The sequence below is a fragment of the Pseudorasbora parva genome, chromosome 8 (assembly GCF_024679245.1).
Source record: "Pseudorasbora parva isolate DD20220531a chromosome 8, ASM2467924v1, whole genome shotgun sequence".
Lineage (NCBI taxonomy): Eukaryota > Metazoa > Chordata > Actinopteri > Cypriniformes > Gobionidae > Pseudorasbora > Pseudorasbora parva.
Window position 1 is genome coordinate 8,475,812 of NC_090179.1, and position 18,402 is coordinate 8,494,213.

Genomic DNA, 18,402 nt, shown 5'->3' on the forward strand with positions numbered 1-18,402 from the left:
AGCTAGATTATTGTAATGCTCTACTGGGTGGTTGCCCTGCTCGCTTAATAAACAAACTCCAGCTGGTCCAAAATGCAGCAGCTCGAGTTCTTACTAGAACCAGGAAGTATGATCATATTAGCCCAGTTCTGTCAACACTGCACTGGCTCCCTATTAAACATTGTATACATTACAGCACTAAATGGTTTAGCTCCCCAGTACTTGAGCGAGCTCTTAACACATTATACTCCATCATGTATATTGCGGTCTCAAAACTCTGGCCAGTTGATAATACCTAGAATATCAAAATCAACTGCAGGCAGTCAATCTTTTACCTATTTAGCTCCTAAACTCTGGAACAGTCTTCCTAGCATTGTTTGGGAAGCAGACACACTCTGTCAGTTTAAATCTAGACTAAAAACGTATCTCTTTACTATGGCATACACATAGAACTTTATCAATTTCTATTATTCTAATCAATTGACTGATTGTTAGGCTGCACTAACTAGGTCAGCTGGAACCGGAACGACACTCCACATAACACCTGATGTACTCGTTACAGAACGCATGGAGAGTTTTCTATCTTGGTTGAATATGGTGTTGTGTAAGTGGCCCCAAAGTAAATAACTAATGATCGCAATTAACATTGGAATTGAATTAATTCAAAACTTACTTTAGCTGTACAATAACTTCTTCTAGATCTGATGCACAGCCAAACATAGCTCTCCTCTATTATTTTCCTATTATCGCTGTAAAGCTGCTTTAAAGCAATCTATATTGTGAAAAATGCTATATAAATAAAGTTAATTAACCTGCCTTTACAGGGACTTTGGTCGACAGAGGTCAACGATCTTTCAACTATGAATCTGTCTTTATCTTCTTTAGGTGGCGCTCTGGCTCATGCATTTTTCCCATTCCGCGGTGAAGCTCATTTTGATATGTCTGAACGCTGGACCTTGAATGGTCTTAAAGGACACAACCTGTTCGTTGTGATGGCTCATGAAATTGGCCACACTCTGGGTTTGGTTCATTCACCTGTTCGCCATGCGCTCATGTCTCCATACTATAAGAAGTTGGGATCTAACGTGCTGCTCAGCTGGGATGACGTCACTGCTATACAACAACTCTATGGTAAACAAGCCGTTCTTTTCAATATTATCTTTCAGCAGCAAAGAATAGGGCTCTTGTCTTTAGGAACAATGTCTTGAGAATCAGTCTTCACCTAGCGAGCCAATGGATACAGGTAATTTTGCCAGGCTGTACTAAAACAGACAGAGATAAACATAGATTTACACTGAAAGAAACAAACACAATTATAGTTCCAGGCCAGTGAAACTGTCAGCTGTTTCTCAAGCATGTGTCAGGCAGGTTTACACATGCCACAATGCTTTCAGGGGAAATCTCACGAACATCCATCTTCAGCACACATTTCAATCCATTCCAATGAGTCTTCCAGGCAGATGTTTTAGCCTTCCAGAAAAAAACCAAAGATAAGCTATCATATTAATGTCCACACATAGTGCTTGGTGCCAGCACTAATATATTACAATATTAATATTTTACTCTTTTATGTACAGCAGTTGCAAGCGGTGGCTTTTTCATGGAGGAGATACTAATATTAACATAGATGCCACACACACACACACATATATATATATATATATATATATATATATATATATATATATATATATATATATATATATATATATATATGATCAAATTATACAGACAGTACTAGATAAACAAAAACTTTTTTTTTATAAATTAGATTTTTTTTTTTTTTACAGAAGTAATGGTGCTGTGGAATACTTGATAAGATTTTTCTGGTACAAGATTAAAAAAAAAACACAAAAAAAACAAATGCCGTTCAGTTTCTCACAGAAATATCATATCTACCAGTAATCAGGGGGCCAGAAGCCCAACTAAAGCTAACGCTAATCACCATAATGGTGACTTAAAACAAAACCTTTTCACCCAAACAACAACATCTAAACCTCTTTTAATTCTCTATTAAAAGCTTCTGTAGATGTTTTACAGAAATAAAGTCAGTTTGGTTAGTAATGTGTGAAGCTGGTAATGCTGTTTGTAGAGTTGTTTAATCCTCTGCTGAGATCTTCAGAAATGTAATGTCTTCTTTCATCTTCAGTTGATTTCATCTAAAGCTGTGGCTGAAGTCAGTTGTAGTTTGTGTTCTTATTTACATTTACATTTAATCATTTAGCAGAGGCTTTTATCCAAAGTGACGTACAAAAAACGTATTTCTCTTTCTTTCAGTGCTTGTTTACAGAAGGTGTTTGAATGATTCAGAGAATGTTTTAGGAACATCGAATTTACCTTTACATAACATTCTATTAATAGTAAGGAAACTGGACATTTTTATGTTCTTGGAAAATTACAATCCAACTGTCATAGAATGTTGAATTATTAATATATCAAAAGGATAAACAACGCAGATTTATGTTTACCATATTGCTCATATTTACCAAGGGTACCAATATTAGTGGAGGGCACTCATCTTTGAAGTAGGAGGAGTCCATGTAGAGGCCACAAAATTAATCACATCAACGTAATTTTTTATGATGCTAGATTTTCAATATGCTAACAAATATTTGTGTGGGTGTGCCTATATCCTCATGTTTACCAAAGGAAGTATTGTAGAATTGCATTCCTTTACTACAATCACAGATTTTTGCCATAGATTTGATATTTATTCTTTATTTCAGAAAAGCTGAAATGACTGCATTAAATGTAATTAAATCTTTTGGTAATGCTAGTTTAAGCAAGTGCGTATGCGCAGGCGCATCGTTTTTCTTTACAAAATGACAAATTACTTGTCTGCATTGCATAATAGGGTTTTTAGTTGTTTCCGATCATTTGTATAATGTTTTCATCTGTACAGAGGCAAAGTGAAGTGAAGGAGGCCTTCACAGAGGAGAGTCTAGTTGACACGGTCTCTGCAGAAACTTGAGGTCTGTGTTGTGGTCGTGTCTAGGCACCATCCACAGATCCACCATCTGACCTGGATAGGTTTCGATTATCCACATTCTACTTATAAGTATAACTAACTCTCATTAGAGACTGTCTTCTTAATATCTGCTAACACTTTATTTTGATGCTCCTTAACATACATATCTGACTTCATATGTACATGTCAACTTGTTCTACTAAACCAAACCCTACCCCGACAGCAAGCAACCATCAAAACCATGTTAAATCAATGTTAATATGTCAACTTTAACGGCATTGAATCAGCATCATGTTTGCACCCGCAATTAATGTTGACTTTTTTTTATTATTATTTCATCCAAAAATAAATGGTAATGAAATTGAATCAATGTTACAACTCTCAGAAAATGGAAAAACGACAATTACATCACAGCCTGAAATCAACTGAAGATAAACAAAGACAATAAATATCTCAAGATCTCAGCAGAAATTTTTGATTTTGAGAATTAACAGTAGCCTAGAAATCTAGACGCACCCTAGCGGCAGCAAATCTAATCTGGCACGAGTGTCGTCTAGCAACTCTCAATACACTCCTGAGCTGTAAAAACCAAACTCTGGTCAGGCAAATCACATCGTGTACAGAGTCGGTGGGCAGGGCTTAACATAATGACGGCCGAGTTGCGCTTGCGTGCTACTAGTAAACACAGAAACTGGCGAATGGCGGCCTTTCGAATCAGCTTTGACTCTGGAAGACTTGGAGTTAAGATTTTCTCTGAGAAAAGAACAAAGAACGGCACTGAAGTCATTCTTAAAAAGAGAAGATGTGTTTTGAGTTTTGCCGACCGGATACGGCGAATGTTTAATCAGTCAACTAGCTCTGCTTCACCTTCGTTGCTCTGGTTGGTTGTAGCGCTATCCTATCGCGTGCATGCTGTGCAGAGGGAGTTTGAAAGACCACCGTTTATCCCGCCCCTCGGATTGAGCTGTCAATGGAGAGTTTCCAGACCAAACATCTTGATGTGGGTCTGGATTGTCAGGCTAAATTAACAGAGGTTTAGATGTAGATGGTTTATTGAAAATGTTCACCATTATGGTGATTAGCGTTTCCTTTAGTTGGGCAGTTTGACACGGTTTTTGTAACAGAGTTCATCAAAACACATATTTTTTTGCAAAGAAAGTCAGGAACAAAGAAGATCAGGGAATTTTTCAGAAATTCCCAAATCTGAGGTAACTTTTAGGGTATGTAAGTAGCAGCTCACTCTTCTAACATAATCTGCTACTGGAGTAACGAAGAGACTGAAAAAATGATTGCACAACCACTAAATTGGTTATGTAAATCACTATTAAACAAAAGAAGAATGGCACGCTTCTTCTTAGCGTCTGTTTCATGGTGACTCGTCGATTCGTCGCTCTGCTGAGAATGTCTTGTGTGTTAACCAGGAACATACTCTGAGTTGTCTGAAATTACTCCGGGACGCGTTTTTGAAACAAGCATAGCCTACCTCGAGTAAGCCAGGTTTGGGTTGATGAACCGAGAGTTCAAGGTATATGTGACTGTATATGTGACTGTATGTGCGTCCTCGTCCTCGTGACGGTTAACAGGTTAACCTTGTTTTCTGGAATACACATGGTGATTTAGTTTTTAGCTTCATAAAGTAGTATAATTTTCTAATCATATCCATGACCAAAAGCTATTTGTTATTAATAAATTATACTTAAAATACTCTGCAGGAAAAGGAGGGGGAAGGAAGAAAAAAAATAAAAACCTTGTAGACACACCCCACAGACATGAAGAATCAGCAGATGACTCAACAATGCTTCATGTCACCATAGTTGAGATTTATATGTTGATTCTACAATGTATTTACATTTTAAGATCCTAACTAACTGGTGTGGGGAAAGAAAGATTTTTGTACAAATGTAGTCAGATTATCTTTTGTTTTATACAAAATCCATATTTTGCTAAACTATTTAGATTTTAAAATTGCTACAAGAAAAAAATCAGTATAACCGTAACCAAGCTGTACTCCAAATCTGAAGTTGAAAAGAGACCACTAAAAGGTTTTAAAGTACAATTTTCATTTTTAAGGGTGTCACAGGTTTAAGCTTTTGAATGATACATAGTTTATGATAATTTCTTCTTTTCCTTCTGGCAGGTGTTCATAATTAATGACACTCACCTCCAATTCCCTCTTAAAGGGTTACTTCAGCGATTAGCATATGGCTTTGTATCAGTAGAAACCCTGGAGTAAATTCAAATAAATGTGCTTTCCCCCCTCATATCCCCCTGAGACAAGAGATTTATGCATTTTATTTTTGAAAAAATTCTTTCTATGATGCAAATTGACTAGCCTGACGTGGTCATACTCAATTCTAGTCAGAATATGAGTCTGAAACTGCTCCATTGGGCTGTGATTATGGGGCGTGTTTCAACCAAACCAGGAAAGACATCAATTGGATAGACCTACAACCAATCAGAGCAACAAAGCGACACATTGTCAAACGTCAACAGAGCTCAACTGCACTGTGTTGCCAAGTCCGCGCTTTTTCCGCGGGTTCTTTTCCATGTCCGCGGGTTTAAGTGACTATTATGTGATATATAGACCCATGAGTGCGAATTTTAGCAGGCAACCTTGCCAAAATAACACACATTTTACCCCCAAATGCCATTTTTCCCCCGGAGAACCCCCGAGAAGCTAAGGCTAGTAGTTGGCGCGTTTTGTTGTAAAAACTTGGCAACCCTGTCTGCACGCGCGCTGAAATCAGGCTGGAATAAACGATCTTTGCCAGTGTTGTAAAATAATTTAATGATACACAGACTACTTACCCAACATGATCATCATTTCTGAGAGAAATTGTGATGATGAATGCAGATACAAGCTCTCCGTTTAGTATTCAAACAAATATAATCCAAGCCCCTTTGATGACGTGCATGATTACGTTACTGTTTATCATCTGTCCGTCATCGTCTAAAGCCCGCCCTTGATGATTTCATTGGTCCGAACAGTTTCTGTTCGGGGATAATTACTCCTCTATGGAGCAAGGCCAGACCGAATTGCCCGACCTAAAATGTTTGTGGGCGGGGCTAAGTTCGGCTGGCATCCAGGCTACAAATTGACGATATTTGCATCATAGGAGGAATGTTTGGCCAAAGGCTAAAGACTACAGCCAGCAGAGGGAGCCATTTCCACATGTTTTGAACCCGCGCATGGGGGATGGGAAATCACACTCACAGCTCAGCTGGCAGCTACAGGCACTCATTTAAACGGAGCTATGGTGAGCAATTTAAGTCTTTTAACTTCTTAAATTATTTTCAATGAAAGTTAAGCTTGCAAAGGCATGAACTGAAACGCGCCAGACTGAACCAGCGTTGTGAATGTATGCCGTGAGTGTAGTCGCGATTACCTCAGCTCTCATCACGAGATCTCAGCTCATTTATTTCACTCCTGCAGTTAGTGCTCAGTGCTGTGATACTCGCCCGGTGACTCACTCATTATATTGAACAGACATGTTCAGTTTTTAATTGTAGTGTCTTCTCCAACTCAGTCACAGTAATCAAGTTGGTGGCTTTGGGAATGGCCTCATAGGGCAGCCAAGCATTCTGGGAATTGTAGTCTTTCATCCCCATGAGACAAAAATACATTTTCTGTCTTTTCTCAGTCTAGAAGGCACCAAATTCAAAATTAATTTCACATTTCTACTACATTGGTGACCCAGTTTAAATACAGATTCATCTTCCCAGTGCTGAAGTACCCCTTTAAGCCTCGTCCCAGACTAAAATGTATTATTGAGCAGTTTTAACTGTAAACAAACTTGATCTGACACATCTTAAAATATGTCAGTGTCATTGTCATGTCTTAAGTTGCACACCAGTAATGTGCAAGGCACATTTCTAAAAAGGCGACCTAAATGACATAATAGAACTAAGGCCTAATCCTGGCTTAATCTATGCCCTGTCTGTGAAACCAGGCCTCGGTGTCTGAATTCACTAACTTGTTTTCATTCACTTATCAAGGGACAGGACAGGACATTACTGCTGCTGTCTTAAACTCACAGTAGGTCACAGTGGATTAAATAAAATGATAGTTTTTATATACAGTGTGCAGTATGTCCATAAAAAAGGTATTGTCCCTCTGAACAAAACGTTCAGTTTTGGGGTTGTTCCCCCAAACATATGATTGGGTAACATCTTTGTACACCATTCATTGGCATTCTGCATGTGTGTGCAGGTCAACCACCTGGGGATACAGTAAATCAGCTAGCAGGACGGGCTCTGAGATGGGCCATGCAGGATTGGCAGAATTCTCAAGATCCTAAGGGAGGTTCTCTCACACCGCACTACTGCCAGGGTTACTTTGATGCCATCACCACGGGTAAGAACTAGACACTGGGTGGAGCGTGGGGCATAACCCTAATGTGGGGCTAGTTGTAACGCGCATGGTTTAAAACTTTCTACACATGGCAGAATGACGAAACTTTGTGTATTTACTAGTTGCCATATAAACATTTAGAGAGAAAAAAATTTGCCAAAATGTTAATCACTGAACATTTATTTAACCACAGCAAAAGTACATTTCTTAAGCTTATTTTTCATCTCTGTTTTTTGTTTATTTAAAGTATGACATCTGATATTATTTAAATCTTATATCTGTTATTTAACAGTTGAGATGGCTCTTTAATGCTGATCTAACAGCAGAAGACACAAGTCGGGTTTAAATCCCAGTTGCGCAGGTGGGGTGTGTTTTAACACTGCGTTACAATGAGCCCCTATTATAACTACGCTATTATATAATCTATACTTTAATTAATTATTTTGAGAAACCATGAGAAAAGGGTGAATAATGGCTGAGACTCTCGTTTTTTAAAGTCAGTTTAACATAATTTAAGTTGAAATAACTTAAACATCCCAGTCAATTGTACTGCAAAAGTTCAAAATGTGCCCCTTTTTTACAGTGTGAGAGTCAATGGTCAGAAATTATTAATTATTTTAACTATGCTATATAGCTGTATTTAGCGGTGTTTGTTGTCAGACTCAAACATATGTGTATTTTTGAGGACAAAAAATGCTATTATTTTATTTTAAAAAGTTATTAAATGTATTTTATTGACAACATATTTTAGTTTGTTTTGGATATATTTTTTATTATATTCGGTAACAGTTTGAAGCTGTCATTTAGTCATGTTACAATGTGCATGTCACATTTCACTTCCATTCTTTTAGGGTAAATTTAAAAAAAAGTATACACTGTATTACTGAAACAAAACCACATACATTTACTAGACATGTGTGCAATTAATGTGGGAAAAGAAATAAATATGCTAAACCCCAAGTAAATTTACACAATCTGAGAAAGTCAAAAAGCGTTAGGGTGTGCCCTGCTCTCCCCTATTAATTGGCACTTGAACACTTTTCCTTGAACTGTGTAAAGCTTTTGTTTTTCTGTAGATGAGAATGGGACAGTGCTGGTGTTTCAGGGCCATCATTTCTGGACGGTATCTAATGGCAGTGCAAGCGATCCTCTTCCGCTCCGGACACGCTGGCCGCAGCTGTCATTGGCTATTGAAGCAGCTGCCTTCTCCCCACTTGACAGCAAACTCTACTTCTTTAAAGGTAGGCTGATGTAAATACCTCAGGAGTTCAGACCATTTCCCAAACACAGGTAATACAATGTCCAGGGGAGTCACACATGCTCCAGAGTGCAGTTTTGTCCAGGGCACATCTGGTCTCATATAGTGTATGTTTACCCAATAACAAAAAAACAGCTTTTGGGGATTTGTGGTTTGACAATGCATTCAGTTTTACATTCTAAGTGTATTGCATTTCTATTGCGTCCATATTTTACTTCCATAACTTGGTGAACAATTTGGTGGAAATAAGATACATTATGACAGGAAAAAAAAGCTAAGCTGTTTCAGAAAGAGCACATTTTACATTCAGATTAATAAGGCAAATAGTTTCTTTGAAACAACATGCATAGATGAAACTTTCACAATATGAACACGAACCAGCATAAAAAAGTAAATATTGTATGTTTCATTTTTCCTTAACTGTTCATTCCTGTCAATCCAGGTGAACAGATTTGGTTTGCTGTCCTTGAAAGGATGGTCCCAGGACTCAGCTACTACAGAATTGGACAGAATGAGGAAGCTTAGAAAAGAGGAGGTGATGGGATATATGTGAGGGAGAAAGCAGAAAAGCCTTTGCTGGCTTGACATGCAGAGTGTTAAATGACTGATGCTTGCCTGGCTCGCTTGTGATGATGATTGACTGGGCTGAATGATAAGGCTCCTCCTGATATGGATCTTATATGTATATAAGATATATGGATTTTATCATTCATATGATATATGGATGTATATGGATTTTATCATTCATATGATATATGGATTGTATCATTCATATATTGATGTTTTGGAAAACAGCACTGTTAACAATCTATTTGTATATTCTACAGAAGAAAGTAAATCATGAAGGATTGAAAGTCAAGTCACATTTATATATAAAGCCTTTTTCACAATACATATTGTTTCAAAGAAGCTTTACAGAAAATCTGGATGTTAAAGTTAAGAATATTAAAATCTGCATACCTTATAGTCACATTTTCGCAGATTAGAGCTGAGCAATATTATAATTTACATTTTACAATGATACAACATGATTTATAAGTGTACTGTATGTTTGTGGATAAAGCTGGACATACACTGTATTGCCAAAAGGACACCCCTGCAAATCATTGAATTTAGGTGTTCCAATCACTTCCAACTATGGCCACAGGTGTATAAAATCAAGCACTAGGCATGCAGACGCTTCAACAAACATTTGTGAAAGAACGGGTAGTTCTGAGGAGCTCAGTGAATTGAAGTGTTGTACCGTGATAGGTTGCCACTGTAATGAGTGGAATGTTATTTGGTCCACTAGGTGGCAGTAATGGATAGTATAAAGTTGGGTGCATTTACTGAGGAAGAGGAGTTGTAATTTGTATATGATGGATACTTGTACATCATTGTATGATGAAAGACACCAGTATCCACAATTTCGAGTTCCTCTTGTCTTTATGCTTCCTGAATAACACATGGTACCAGGAGTGGGGGAAGAAGAACGCCATGGATGCAATTAAACCCCCTGTTTCACTGAAATTATGTAGAAATGTTGATGAAAACTGGAGGACTTTCAAACAACAATTTGAGTTGTATGTTACAGCCATTGGACAAACGGCTGCTGCAGAGGAATGAAAAAATGCTTACAATTACTTAAAATTGATGGAGTAGATGCTGTGGAAGTTTATAACACTTTTATCTTTAAAGATGAGGCCGACAAGAAGAAACCAGACAAAGTATTGGAAAAATTTGACGCTCGTTGTTTGCCAAAGAAGAATGAGACATATGAACGATATGTGTTTATAACTTGAATAGAGCATGAAGAAGAGGCTTTTGATTGCTTTCTTAAGGACCTCAAGATCAAGGCAAAGTTTCACGCAGTTTACGGTTCATCAGTAATTCTGCAGGAGACAATCCACAACCATGTCAAGGAACGTTGCCATTTACTTACAAAATACAACTGAAGGAAGATGCTACACCTGTTATCCATGCTCCTCGGCGGGTTCCTGTCCCTCTGCGAGAGTCCTTGAAGCAGGAATTGGATCGCATGACCCAAATGGGTGTCATACAGAAGCCTGAACAACCAACAGATTGGGTTAATTCCATCACTTGTGTGAAAAAACCTGGTAAATTGAGATCCTAAAGATCTTAATGATATGATAAAAAGAAACCCACACGTGCAGAGATTCTTAGTGAAATTGGATGTATCTCATGGTTTCTGGCAGATTCGATTAAATTCTGAGAGTAGCAAATATTGCACTATTAATCCTAACTTTGAAAGATATTCCTTTTTGCGTCTTCCATTTGAAATTAAGTCAGCTCCTGAAAATTTTCATTGAGCAATGGAAACACTGATTGAAGGTCTTAGAGGTGTGCATGTATACAGTATATTGATGATCTGGTGTTGAACAACATAATCACCAACTGTTACAATTGATGGAAAAAAATCGAGTCCATGATTTAAAGTTAAACAAGAACAAGTGTCAGTTTAGAGTCACAGAAACAACCTTCCTGGGTGGTAAGCTGTCTGCCAAAGGCGTGAAACCAGATCCGGTTAAAGTACAGGCCTTGCTGGATATGCCTCCACCTAGTAACAAGAAGGGGGTTCTACATGCTTTAGGTATGGTCAGTTTTCTACCAAATTTATCAGCCAAAACCAAACACGAGAGCATTGTTTCAAAATGACAAAGAGTCTGTGTGGTTTTCTTTACAGAATCAAGAATGGAAGAAGTTAAAGGAAATGTTGACTACTAAACCTGTCTTGGGTTTTTTTCATCACACTCATCCAATTAAGATCTCTACAGATGCCTTACAGGATGGACTAGGAGCTGTGCTTCTTCAGGCTGTGGGAGAGTCCTGGAGACTTGTTGCATATGCTTCTCGATCTATGACAAACAGAAAAATGTTACTTGCAGATTGAAAAAGAAACCTTGGGGTTACTATTTGGCTGTGAGAAATTCCACAGATATGTTTATGGATTACCTACTTTTACAGTAAAGACAGATTATAAACCATTGATATCGATAATTAAAAATAACTTAGATATGTCAACCAGAATTCAGCGTATGATAATGAAATGACAAAAATATGATCTTCATATTGAATGAAGTGTATACATCTGTGAAGTATCTCATTGTGTCTCGAGCATATCACAGATCAGTCTTATCATGGGAGAACTGGAAGGACGTGAGTACGGTGGTTTCCTCTTTGCCCTTTGAACTTCTGGAGAGAACTCTCTCCAGAAGTTCAGTGAGGATTTCTGAATGATCCAATGTTGACCTAAATGACTAATGATGATAAATAGAGTCCACCTATGTGTAATCAAGTCTCCGTATAAATGCACCTGCACTGTGTCTCAGAGGTCCGTTTAAAGCGCAGAGAGCATCATGAAGAACAAGAGACACACCAAGCAGGTCCGAGATACTGTTATGGAGAAGTTTAAAGCCGGATTTGGATACAAAAAGATTTCCGAAGCTTTAAACATCCCAAGGAGCACTGTGCAAGCGATAATATTGAAATGGAAGGAGTATCAGACCACTGCAAATCTACCAAGACCTGGCCGTCCCTCTACACTTTCAGCTCATACAAGGAGACGACTGATCAGAGATGCAGCCAAGAGGCCCATGATCACTCTGGATGAACTGCAGAGATCTACAGCTGAGGTGGGAGACTCTGTCCATAGGACAACAATCAGTCGTATACTGCACAAATCTGGCCTTTCTGGAAGAGTGGCAAGAAGAAAGCCATTTCTTAAAGATATCCATAAAAAGTGTCATTTAAAGTTTGCCACAAGCCACCTGGGAGACACACCAAACATGTGGAAGAAGGTGCTCTGGTCAGATGAAACCAAAATTGAACTTTTTGGCAACAATGCAAAACGTTATGTTTGCCGTAAAAGCAACACAGCTCATCACCCTGAACACACCATCCCCACTGTCAAACATGGTGGTGGCACGTCACAGTTTGGGCCTGCATTTCTTCAGCAGGGACAGGGAAGATGGTTAAAATTGATGGGAAGATGAATGAAGCCAAATACAGGACCAGTCTGGAAGAAAACCTGATGGAGTCTGCATAAGACCTGAGACTGGGACGGAGATTTGTCTTGCAACAAGACAATGATCCAAAACATAAAGCAAAACCTACAATGGAATGGTTCAGAAATAACCATATCCAGGTGTTAGAATGGCCAAGTCAAAGTCCAGACCTGAATCCAATCGAGAATCTGTGGAAAGAACTGAAAACTGCTGTTAACAAACGCTCTCCATCCAACCTCACTGAGCTCGAGCTGTTCTGCAAGGAGAAATGGGCAAAAATGTCAGTCTCTTGATGTGCAGAACGGATAGAGACATACCCCAAGTGACTTACAGCTGTAATCGCAGCAAAAGGTGCCGCTACAAAGTATTAACTTAAGGGGGCCGAATAATTTTGCACGCCCAATTTTTCAGGTTTTGATTTGTTAAAAAAATGTGAAATATCCAATAAATTTCGTTCCACTTCATGATTGTGTCCCACTTGTTGTTGATTCTTCACAAAAAATTACAATTTCATATCATTATGTTTGAAGCCTGAAATGTGGCAAAAGGTCGCAAAGTTCAAGGGGGCCGAATACTTTCGCAAGGCACTGTATGCATGTAAAGTTGAATGTACTTAAACTTTTAATAATATGCCAGGCGAATGTAATTAGCATTTTGCCACAACCTTAAACAATCAAGAAGTTAAGATTTTCTATATAGTATATAAAAGTTAAGTGTGTATTTGTGTAAAGTTGCTGTACTAGTATTTGCATAGTTTATTATTATGAATTAGTTAATAAAACCTGAAAATTAGTAAAAGTAATTTTTATGTAAACTATTCCTTTAAAGATGCATATTCTCAATACATCGCCACGTTCTTTTCTCCTGCTAGGAAGACGGGTGTGGCGTTACTCAGGCTCTGATCTGGACCCTGGATTCCCCAAGAAGAACCGTAAATTAGGCTTACCTTTGCACCCTGACTGTGCCTTCTTCTACCAGCCTCTGGGCCACATGGTGCTCTTCAAAGGGTCCCGTTACTTCGTCCTGAACCTTGAGTCTCTTAGCATAGAGCCATACTACCCTCGCACTCTGAGGGACTGGAAGGGTATTCCACGAGGGGTAAATGGGGCCTTGACTCGGGCAGATGGAAAACTGTATTTCTTTAAAGAGCAGCAGTATTGGAGGTTTGATCCCGGGAAGGTGCGCATTACTGCGACTGGACAGTGGGCAGAGAGGCTGGAATGGATTGGCTGCCACAGATCTCCATCATTACAGGGTAATGAGCTACTCTGACCACAAGAGCGAATCAAACTAGATTCACAATATTAAGAGGCATTTGGGATATGTGCAATTCACGTAAAGGCCTGAAAGGTTTTATCTGGGAAATGGACAGTGGAACATCTTTCTCAGTTGCAGTCTACAAATGCAACGAGAGCTGAGCAAAGTGATGTACACTTGTGTCACAAGTTGGGACTAGTTAAGGCTTTGTTTGTGTTTTTGAAAGGAGTCTCTTCTGCTCACCAAGGCTACTTTTATTTGATCAAAATGTCTAGTAAAAACAGTGATGTTGGGAAATATCCTTACAATTTAAATTGTGACCTCTTTTCTACTTTAATATATTTTCAAACGTTATTTAGTCATGTGATCAATTTTCAGCCTCATCACTCTAGTCTTCATTGTCACATGATCCTCCAGAAATCATTCTATTATGACTGAAAAGAGTTTAATGTTAAAAATCATCATAAAATGGATGGAAAGTCAATAAATAGTTGTGATACACAATATAAAGAAAAAGTTTGCAGAAAAAGAAGCATAAAAGAATTAGTGATTTCTGACTCATTCATTACTGACAGAATTTGAGTCTATTAAAGAGAAAAACACTTCTCGTTTATTTAAAACATCCTTCATACAGAATTATTAAATTAGCTTGTTACCAACATACAGTCATTACTTTACAAGTAATAATTACAATGACATACAAAGTACTACATATTTAACAATACATTTCTTTAAAAAATGGCGTCAAATATCTAAATACACTATAAAAAGTATTTTTTTCTGCTGAGATTTCAGTTTTAGCGGTAATAATTTAGTGGACATACAATAAACAGTTCTGTGACAACTACAGTGCTTTGTGTACAGAATAACAAAACCTTCTAACTAGGGTCTGACTCTAACTAATACATGTTTACAACATATTTGGCTCATATTTGGCTTAGCAGGGGTGTCCAAACTCGGTCCTGGAGGCCCACAATCTTGCAGAATTTAGCTCCAAAATACCTCAACATGCCTGCCTGGAACTTTCTAGGGTGTTTCTAGGGAACTTTCTACCACTCCCTTAGGATGTGAGTGAAGGATACACCAGTGTATCATCACTCATGACTCCTTAGGAAGCTTCCTCACTCCTCGTCGTGCATATAGAGAACTGAGATGAGTTTGATTGGTTTCCGGGTCACTGGCTGGAAGATGGAGGAGCAGGGAAACAAGGAAGCATCACTTTGAGGATTGAGAAGCACCCATAGAATGCCTACACCTTGATTAGCTGGTTCAGGTGTTTAACTGGGATTGAAGTTGAACTCTGCAGGACAGTGGCTCTCCAGGAGCAGGTCTGGACAGCCCTGCTGAAAGAGAATGTGTTCAGAATGTGTACTAGCTTCCTACTTTTACTATTTCTGCAGGTATATACATTGAGCAGTATGCACACTTTATGTATGCATTGAACACTAGGATTCCAGGATGATCTATAACATTAGGCAGAGTAGTATTCAACCAGAGCAGACTGCATGAGATTTGTTTCAAATGACTTTTGTTGTGTTTTTTACTAAAAAGGAGCAGTACTCCTTTTAGTAATATTCCCTTGTACTAGTATTCCTTTCTAAACAAAGTTCTCAATGTGTGTTGTGATTCAACTGATACAAACAATCATCATAAAACAATTCCAATGCCACTAAAGCTGAGTTTCCACTTAAATTACCCAGAACAATTTTTCCCAATAACTTTTTTCCCCCCAGACCTGTTGCTGTCTGCATTTCCATTACAATTAAAAATACCGTGAAGATACAGCAAATTAGCCTGGTGATATAGGACTGAGCATGACTTTCCAGTTCCCATTGGATTTTGTCCTCCGCATATAAGCATAATAAAGCCTGAAAGCCGTTTTTGGTCCATCGGTCGTATTTAACTCCATTGATGAATAGCAGCAACTCTTACTGCACGGACCGCAACAGACTTGTGAAAATGGTGGTTGAAATAAAATATTGCATTGAGTCAACCAATTAGCATGTTCAGCACCCAAGTCCCACCCCCGAAAGTTTCTGAACTTTGAAAAAGTACTACCTCACGAGCAGGGACTTTGTGAGGACTGAGGAGAAAATTTTTACCCAACACTTAATTTGTTCTCTTGTCCCACACTGAGTACCACCCCAAAGTCCCTATAGTTCCTGGGGAAAGTTTCTGCAGTGGAACTAGGCTTAAAATAATATTCACAAAATGCTCATTTGTATTTGCTAATGCTTTTTTGTGGAGACCATTGCTGTCATTGAAGCTAAAGGGGGACATTGACAATTCCAGAATTTGTTTTCATTTGGTTTGTCTCTTGACTTTTTAATTAACAATTTATCTAACTGAAATAGTTATGTTGATCAGAATTTGTACTGAAAAATCTGTATTAGAAGTGAAAATAAAAGCATTTTCAAACATGGACTTTTGAACCTATCCAACAACAAAAAAAATCATTTAAGAAATTATATTAATTGATAATATATTAAGAACTACACTTGGTCCGTGGTGATTAACGTGATACGTATGTGGCGCTGAGGCTCTGCCTTTGAGATGGAAATCTTTTCCAGTTATTTTTTTTCTTGTGAGTCCATCGAGGTCAGACGAGTAAAATTATGAACACACTGCATTTAAGGATGAGTTCACTTTAAAATTAAAATTACCCCATGATTTTCCCTTTAAGTCATCCTAGGTATATATGATTTTGTATATGAATACAATCAATCAATCAATCAACTTTATTTATATAGCGCTTTTACAATCACGATTGTGTCAAAGCAGCTTCACAGTGTCAAACAGGATAATATTGCAACACAATTAGATTTGGTGTACTGTCATTCTGGAGAAAACAGTGATGTTATCAGCTTATTTTAATTTATCATATAGCGACAATGTTAGCAGATCAGTATTATAGTTTATAGAATTAAATTAAACCTAATTCATAAACTTTATTTGTATATTTAGTTGAATAACTTAGATCATAATATTAGTGTCCCCAACTGAGCAAGCCAAGCCAAAGGCGACAGTGGCAAGGAACCAAAACTCCATCAGGGCATGATGGAGAAAAATAAACCTTGGGAGAAACCAGACTCAGTCGGGGTGCCAGTTCTCCTCTGGCCTATTAACACACCGTGTAAGATTATTATTCTGGCAACCTTACAGGTCAGAAATCATATTAGATCGGAATATTGAAAATTTCAGGGAATCACGCAAGAGACCTTTTAGGATGGGGCGTGGATTACACAAGAGTATGAATACTTGAAAGATCTGAGTTATATTAATAAATATCCTGATGCTTCCAAGCTTTATAATGGCAGTGAAGGGGTCCAGTGAGTTTGAAGCTCAAAAAGGTGAATCACTCCTTAACCACAATATAACTGCTCCACACAGCTCTGGGGGTAAATAAAGGCCTTCTGAAGAGAATCCATTGGATTTTGTAAGAAAAATATACATATTAAAAACTTTATAAATTAAAATATCTAACTTCTGCCAGACCGCCTTCCATATTCAACTTATGAACAAAGTTTAACTGACACGACGTATGATGCATAGCATAAGCGTTTTCAACTGCAAGAAGTATTACACTTTCTGCATAAGGTGGGCTTGCAGAAGCTAAATATTTTACTTTATAAAGTGTTAACTATAAATATCCATATTTAACAATTTATAAAGTAATCAATTCTCCCCATCGATTCTCTTCAGAAGGCCTTTATTAACCCAGCGAAGCATTGTGGAGTAGGTTTATGATAAATGGACGACCTTTTTTGAGCTTCAAACTCAATGGATCCCGTCACTGCCATTATAAAGCTTGGAAGCGTCAGGATATTTATTAATATAACTCTGTTTCATCAGAAAGAAGAAAGCCACCTAGGATGGCTTGAAGGTGAGTAAATCATGGGGTAATTTTCATTTTAAAGTGAACTAATCCTTTAAGTTGTAATTCTAATTGAACGACACACTTGTACTGTAAATACTGTAAAAATACTGCAAATCTGCTTGCTTTTAAGCAATCTTTTGTATAAAGTGCTGTATTATTAAACGTAATGCGACATACTGGAGTCCTGAATTGCAGAGCTGGTGCAAACAATGTCCACATCGCTATGATCTTTCTGACCTGTTTTCTTACTTCTGTCATTTGTGTTGTGTGCTTATTTTGTTTTTAAGAGAAAAGCGCACAGCACATAGACATTCATCTAAACGCTGCTCTCAGCAGTGTGGGCGGTGTCAGGATATTCAATCTTACTTTTTTTACCCTTAAGTAAAGAATGAAAAACTTAAATCTGCAACTACCAAATTAAAAGGATAGTTCCCCCAAAAATAAAAACTCTGTCATCATTTACTCACCCTCAAGTTATTCAAAACCTGTACGAGTTTCTTCTGCTGAACACAAAATATATATATTGAAGAATGTTTGTAACAAAGCAGAGAGAACAACCATTCCCTACCATAGTATTTTTCCCCTACTATTGTAGTTAATGGTTACAAACATGTACAAACAATTGTTTACATGAATTTTGTTACAAACATTCTTAAATATATATATATATATATATATATATATATATATATATATATATATATATAT

The 18,402-nt window shown here is 37.7% G+C and overlaps 1 protein-coding gene across 1 annotated transcript in view; it reads left to right on the forward strand.

Annotated features, from left to right (window-relative positions):
* The window catches only part of mmp28 (matrix metallopeptidase 28), a 56,564-nt gene extending 38,271 nt beyond the window's left edge, over positions 1-18,293 (forward strand). Inside the window, exons 5-8 of the mRNA XM_067450036.1 lie at positions 865-1,110; positions 7,158-7,301; positions 8,375-8,539; positions 13,432-18,293. Of these exons, the coding sequence (XP_067306137.1) occupies positions 865-1,110; positions 7,158-7,301; positions 8,375-8,539; positions 13,432-13,832 (956 nt within the window). The 3' untranslated portion in view covers positions 13,833-18,293. The remainder of the gene's footprint in view (positions 1-864; positions 1,111-7,157; positions 7,302-8,374; positions 8,540-13,431) is intronic.
* The last annotated feature ends 109 nt before the right edge of the window (positions 18,294-18,402 follow it).